At 40.0% G+C, this 7,642-nt stretch overlaps 1 protein-coding gene across 1 annotated transcript; it reads right to left on the bottom strand.

Annotated features, from left to right (window-relative positions):
• Window positions 1-2,721: 2,721 nt before the first annotated feature.
• Window positions 2,722-6,279, bottom strand: pcna (proliferating cell nuclear antigen). Its single transcript, XM_023294518.3, has 6 exons — window positions 5,855-6,279; window positions 4,629-4,726; window positions 4,474-4,541; window positions 4,194-4,388; window positions 3,356-3,479; window positions 2,722-3,249 (listed from the first exon to the last, which is right to left on the bottom strand). Exons 1-6 carry the CDS (start codon window positions 6,073-6,075, stop codon window positions 3,173-3,175), a joined length of 783 nt encoding a protein of 260 aa, XP_023150286.1. The 5' UTR covers window positions 6,076-6,279; the 3' UTR covers window positions 2,722-3,172.
• Between the last annotated feature and the right edge of the window lie 1,363 nt (window positions 6,280-7,642).

The raw sequence follows: 7,642 nt of genomic DNA, 5'->3' as shown, positions 1-7,642 counted from the left end.
AATCCAAGATGTCAACCAGGAAGTAGCAAAATCCGGGCTTCATTTTCTCAGTGCAGAAACCAACGGGTTACGTCACGGGTGCTACGTCCATCTTTATAAACAGTCTGGTCATGGGTCTTGTCCTGATTGACGCGCCAAAACCACCAGCAGAGCATTCTGGGATTTGTATCAATAGCCGTACATGCGCTATATAATACCGGCGGGCCAGCTGTAGTAATTATTTGGTATTGCCTCGCGGGTCAAATTTGGCCCGCGGGCCAGAGTTTGACACTTATGTACTAGACTAAACTCGCCAAAGTACATCATTAATCTTGTGTCTTTATGCTTGGCTAACCTAACTGAATTATTTCTGTAATCTGCACACCCTGTATGCTAGGCTAAGCAAACTGATTTTGTGCAGTCTGTGGGCTATGCCAGGCTAGCTAAACTCCAACCTTGATTTTACGAACTGTGTATGCTAGGCTAAGCTAAAACATCTTGGATAGTCTGTAAGCTATGCTAAGCTAACGATTGCCTTAGTCTGTCCAGCCTGCTAGGCTAAAATAAATAACGCCTTAAGCTTGTCCAGTTTGTGTGCTAAGCTAAACAAATTCTGTTCAGTCTGTATACTAGGCTAAGCTTCCATCTTGTCCTGTTTGTATGCTAGGATACAGTACCAAAACAATGGACTGGTACTTAATAACAACACAAAGAAATTTAGCACAAACAGGCCAAGAAACTGCAACTTAAAATTCATATAATTCAAAAACGCAAGAAAGAGCAACATTGTCAGATGCAATAAAGTGATTTTCATGTCAAATTAGAACTTGTAATTAACCCAGCACTAAACAGCTGCTAGCTAAAGCGGTTAGCTTCATATTAATCACACAGAGTATTTCTGCTCAGAAAGTAAACAAGCGCCAGTAAATCCCAGCTAGTTCCTGGTCGTGTTATGCTGTAACCGACAGCTCTGTGCAAAGAAAGTAAACTAGTGCCAGATGTGTCTGCTGGTCAGATTAAATCTTTGTGAGGATTGCTGTCTGCCTCTTCACTAGACTGCAGTCCAACACAGCCGCCAGCTGCACACAGACACACTCGTGATTTTGTGGCTGCATGTTACGTGAATTCTGTGAATGTCCAGTAGTTTGTCTGGTTGTCTCACTGACCTCTGCATGAGGACAAAGCTGGATCTGTGGAGGAGCCTCAGTGTGGAGGACTTCCGTGATGTAACTTCTCTGAAACACAGCTGGACGTCCCAATCCTCGTCATTTCATTGAATAGAAGTGATGCGACAAGAAAGATGCCGGGTGGCTCACAAATTATATGTCTTTAATAAAAACAAAACTGTGAGAAAATACACATAGAATCAATTAAAGATCTGACGTGCCCTCACAGGTGAAAGTAATTTGGTTTCGCCCACAGATTAAATCCAGAAGTAGAGAAGTAGCTCCACCTAGTGGTTATTCCTAATTACTGCGTACACAGATAAGTCCGTTTCATTGAAACTTAATTTGCAAATGAAATATTTTGGTCTCTAAATCAAATTAAAATCTGAACTTTATTAGCATTTCGAACATCATAAATCCTCCATTTGCCCTCATGAACAATAAAATCTTATTAGTTAAATAAATGATAAGCCACAACTCAGTCCACCACAAGACTGTCATACTTCATAAAACTAGATTTCATCGAATCCTTCACAATAAACAAGCGATCTAAAATAATCCCGATGTCCTACTTTTCTTTAAAATTGCCATTTAAAAAAAAGTTTTTATTTTTTTAATATTCTTATTTCAAGGGCTCACTTGGGTCCCTCATTTTCTCATTTAAACTTGCTTTCCCATCGTTATAAAGTCCTCCTCTCCACAATGACACATTTGATCACTGAGATGGGACATTCAGAAATGGGACACTCCCAGAGTAGTTAAGTGAGAGTCGCATGACTTTCTTCTTCAGAGAACTTCATTCCTATTTTAAATGAGTGACACAAATACAAATTAATTTGTTTCAGAAAACCTAGGATGTTAAAATGACACAGGTCAGTGAAAGTAAATGAAGCCTAATCATTTCCAGTGTCCATAAACATTGCCTGTAGGTTTTACAGTAGCTGGGTCAATATATAATTGAGGGACTTTTGAAGTCTGTGGCATATATCTTGCATACATTTTTATTAAAAGTTTAAAAAAAATGTTTTATGTTCATTGTGATGTCTTTACATATTCTATAATTATTATGGAAACAATCACTTATTAATAAAAAATGACTGGATATCATTAAAATGTCAACTAAATAACCATCCAAATTTAATAACAACCACCTTCTAATTAGCTAAACAGTAATAAAATGAGCTCATTCAAAAATAGTTTTGACTCTGTTCTTTTCATTGAGACAATCATGACAGATATTTGTTTTTTGGCATTATTTCAAATTTTATATGGAAAGGTTACCCATTACAAAAACAGCTCTCAAGGCAGTCTTATTTCCAAATCATATGACCTGCTTCAGAAAAGACTGGCCAGATTCCAAGGCTTTCTGAGTTAATATAAAGTAGTGAGTCATGTGTGGATTTATCGCATGGCAACAGGTTTACTACAGTATCTTTAAAAATAACTTTCAATTTTACTCAATTGTATATATGTGTAGAAGAATATGTCTAAAAATACCATGTGGTGTTTGGTTACAATTTAATGTTTTGAGAACTGTGATAAATGTTTAAATTACTGTACACATGAAACACAAACGTTCGAAACAACTTGAATCATTTATTTTGGACTGAATGATTGAATACAAAAGCAATTGGAGCGGTGACTCACAGTGCGAAACCACAAAGTATTTACAAATGCGTTATCTACAAAAAAAGATGGGATATTTGAAATCTGATTTGCCAAAACAGGCAAAAATAGAGAAAGAGACCCAGTGGTGGAGTGAACAAGTGCTGAAGTTTACACGGGGGATCTGTGGACCAAAGCCAGCAGCTCTGAACACCTCTGAAGCTTCATTACATCATACAGATGACAGCATTTACACATCTGGCTGTTTACACCACAGCTGTTGATATCTCATTTGACAGTCAGAAACATCAGACAAAGTGAGCATCGACCATCACAGGATCACTTCTGTCCCTCCGTCACTCAGGATGAGTTACAGTCGTCTGTCTTTCTCCATTCTCCCTTTTCGGTCTGTTAGAAACTACTTAGGAAGCCTCCTCGTCGATTTTCGGGGCCAAGTAGTATTTGATGTGTCCCATATCGGCAATCTTGTACTCCACCACTGTGAGAAGAACAACAGGTCAAATCTGAGTCTCAACAGCAACAGAGTAAAGACCTTACTGATAGTAATAAAAACTATGAAGTGAGAGGAGGACATGTGTGCTTACCGAGGGGGATATCAGCCGACATGCTGAGGGTGACTGTCTTGGACAGCGGCGTGGCCTTGGTGAAGAAGTTCAGGTAGTTGAGGGCAAAGATCAGCTGGACGGGCTCATTCATCTCAATGGTAACCTGAAAACAGGAAGAGAACGGACAAGATGTTCACACGTGATGAACACATATGTTCACCTCAAACTAAAAAGGAGCAAATCTTCACAACTGAGAAGGCGAAAAATAAAACAGTGAAACTAGCTTCAGATTAATTTACTGTCAAGTGTTTTTGCTCTAAAGTAAAGCTTTAAATCCTTGTTTCTGGGGACAAACATTAAATCAGCATTAAACGCTTGCATAAAATCCAATTTTGCTGGAGTTAATAAGCTAAAATTAATAATCTTAAATAGGGAAAACCAAACCAGGAGTCCATAACTATTTATCTGAACTGCTGTCAAGGAAAATATAGTATTCAATTGATGGCACAAAGCAGAGAGAAAACCCATCAAACATGGCAGAGCTTAAAAATAGCCAAAGTCACTGCTGTGTATTAAAAGAGCTGGTGAATATTCTTATTAATCAATATATCTTGCTAATATACCTTCTTTATATTTATGAAAACATTTTGGAAAAGAAACCCCTAAACTTTGACATAAAATTTGTGACCAACTAAATGTTTACAGCTGAGAAACAAACATGTCATCTCTCAGACAGCCACACATTCTCTCTCCTTGACATATCAATATGACGCTGTTGTGATACTTGTCAGATTATGTGTGTTTCTGCAATAAGTGAACAGGTTTTACTGGTAACTGACTAAATGTTGGGTACACATCATTCTGGTTTCATACTCACAGCCTCGTCCTCTTTGTCCACGTTGCTGGTCTGGGACAGCTTGACGTTTCCTGTTCCCAGCTCTCCTGAGGCGGAGAACTTGACTCCGTCCTTGGTGCAGGAGATCATGACAGCATCGCCAATCTGAGACAGGTCACGGCAGATACGAGCGAACTCCCCAGAGGGCATCTTGACGACACAGCTGTACTCTTGCTCCTGGAGGGACAGACAGGGAAAGGTCAGGGACTGTGTACAGTAAAACACATGCTGGACACAAAGGACAAGGCAACAGTTGACTTACTGGGATACCGAGCTGCTCCACGTCCAGATCCATCAGCTTCATCTCATAGTCGGAGACTTTCTCCTGGTCTGCAAGAATAAAGAGATGGTAAATAAGACATATGGCACTGAAACACAGCTAAAGAGCATCTGTCAAGCTGATTTAACTCTACTTACTGACTGTCTCAAACACAAGGGCAAGTGTGTCTGCATTGTCTTCTGCCCTGAGGGTGATGATGTCCTCATTTCCTGCACATTTCAGGATTTTTGACATACTAGATGACAGAAAAAACAAAAACACTGGTTACAAACCACAAGAAACAAAAATGTGATTCATATGCTTGAAATATAAAACGTCAAATTTTTACAACAGTAAATATATATTTGAAAACTAATCAGAACACAACATATGTTCAACTTTGCACTATAATGACTTCTCAAATGAGAGTTTGTGCTAAATTTACGCCATAAGCTTTATATTTTGTAAACTAAATTAATTGATAAAAAACACAGATCATTGTTTAATCCTCACAATGGAATACAATATAAAACGTCCCTGTGAACCTAAACTCTTTTTTCCCCAGCACATTAATAGATAAACACTTCATGGACATCAAAACATTACAGCAGAAACCCATCCTATGGACACAAGTCATGCTAAAAAGTGGTGATCTGCATAAACTTATGTTAAGGCTATGAGTTTATTATTTTCAGTATGTTTGTTTAGACTGGTTAGCATGATCGGTGTTTTATACAAACTAAAGTATTGCAGGATAAGTGAGGATAACTGCAATCAGTTCTTGCAGACACCGGTGTTGCACGGACTAAAGGTAGTGACGTAAAAACGGAAGTGGAGGTTCCCGGGTTCAACAGCGATTCCCGCCAACACTGCCAGCGGAGATTTTGGCGCTCAAATGACGTCACGAGAGCGCCCAAGTCTCCCAAACTGCGCCAAAATGCAGTTTTAACATCAAACAGCGACAGTAGAGCTGCATACAGACTGTAAAACTGGCGTACATGCAGCTTCGTTTCAGAGCTGACAGCAACGAGTTAACCGGTTTCTCTCTCAGCTCAGCAGAGACATGCCCGGGCAACTCCGCCAAGATGGCTACCTTCTTTGTCAGCTTCAGACACAACATATAAAACACTAAAATACGCCAACAAAAGATTGTAAATCAACTGTTAGACTGAGTGCAACGTTAACTGGCGGTGATGTACGCAAAAACCGCTCTGACAAACCAAACATCGAGAGTTTCACAGCCACTTAAACTGCAGTCACACTTTATCAAACTAGTTACATTAGTTAGCATACGTTTAATTTCTGAGCAAGCTAACAGGCTAACAGCGCTACGGATTAAAGACTAAACTCGGTGTTTTCAGCTGAATGTGGCGTTTTGCTGCACCTGCTCAGGTTGACTCCCATGGCGAGGTTTCTGTCGCAGCGGTACGAGTCGAAGCCGTCGTGCCGCAGGGTGAGCTGGACAAGGGAGACGTGAGAGGAGTCCATGCTCTGCAGAGAGATGCCGGACGAGCTGACGTCCCAGCAGGCCTCCGTGATCAGATCCTTCAGAGCCTCCAGAACCTTCTTCAGGATGGAGCCCTGGACCAGGCGAGCCTCAAACATGGTTGCTGTGGAGTTTTACGACTGCGTAGTAGAAGAAGGAGGAAGAGATTTGTGCCGCCTTTAGCGTCGCTCCGTGAATAACCGGAGGCTGCAGGTCGTAGTTTTCAGAGTCAGGCTCCTCTGGAAGTTCAGGCTTTGTATTGTTTTTCGCTCAGCGACTGCACGTGAATCCGACTCTCTCTGCACAGGGTAGGTTTTGAGCTGGAAGCGCGCGCTAACGTCGGCTTTTAATAATTCGGCGTCATTGCGTCATCACGTTCAGACGTCAGTCCCGCCCAACCGTTAAAAACAGTGGACGCTGAAGTCGGCCATACTGGAGAGGACCAGTGTGTAGACTGTAATAAACCGGGATAAATGGTCTTAAAATGAACAGAGGGAGAGATAAAATACCTCCAAACAGGTACTATGCTTAAATATAAACTGAATACAACTAAAGGTACTTTATTTGAGTATTTTAGTATAATTCAAAGAGCAATATTATACCACTTATCTACATTACTATAGTTATTGGTTAAAGTAAGAGCCACAACTGGAGTGTACTCATGTTTCAGATGTTCAAATGGATAAAAAATAGTTTATACTTATATTAATTCATCTTTTATTTGATAGGGACACTAAAGTTTATAGCTATTGCTATTTTTTTTTTTACTTTAACGCAGTACAGTGAGCATACATAGCTTTCACTGTCATAAAGGTCCGTGTATTTATCTGGCAATTGGATTTTTCGTTCTGAAACGGGTATTGAAAAACAACAAACCAGTGGTTATTTGATTGTTGTTTTAAAATACAAAAATTAAAATTGAAATACGAGGCATTTTTCTTTTTCATGATCAAAAAGGGATATATGAAATTTTTAAAAATGCTTTGATTTTCATTTTATATTTAGAATAACAAAAAATAAAATCAGTAAGACACAGAAACGAAGAAAGGTCCGTTTTTCATTTTCTGAGACCGGAAGTGGTCATCAGCAAATGTGGAGCCAAACGACAACAAGATTCTCAGAGGGCGGAACCACAGAGCAGTGATTGGTCAGACCATAGATAATATAGAAGACGACCCGCTAGCGTATCTAGTCTAGTCTTACATATATATATACATATATATATGTATATATACATATATATATACATATATATATGTATATATACATATATATACATATATACATGTATATATACATGTATATATATAGCTCTTTGCGCTCTTTGCGCTCTTTGCGCTCTTTGCGCTCTTTGCGCTCTTTGCGCTCTTTGCGCTCTTTGCGCTCTTTGCGCTCTTTGCGCTCTTTGCGCTCTTTGCGCTCTTTGCGCTCTTTGCGCTCTTTGCGCTCTTTGCGCTCTTTGCGCTCTTTGCGCTCTTTGCGCTCTTTGCGCTCTTTGCGCTCTTTGCGCTCTTTGCGCTCTTTGCGCTCTTTGCGCTCTTTGCGCTCTTTGCGCTCTTTGCGCTCTTTGCCTTTTCCAGCAACTTCTTGGTTTTGCAGGAACCACCCTTCAACTCCAGTCCAGTGACACTCCACACCACAGACCACAACCTTTCCACTCCACTATCATCCTCCGCAAGGTTCCCA

Source organism: Amphiprion ocellaris, chromosome 6 (assembly GCF_022539595.1).
Source record: "Amphiprion ocellaris isolate individual 3 ecotype Okinawa chromosome 6, ASM2253959v1, whole genome shotgun sequence".
In the NCBI taxonomy this organism is placed as follows: Eukaryota; Metazoa; Chordata; class Actinopteri; family Pomacentridae; genus Amphiprion; species Amphiprion ocellaris.
The sequence above is the reverse complement of the archived record's forward strand: the minus strand, read 5'-3'. Positions and strand labels throughout refer to the sequence as shown.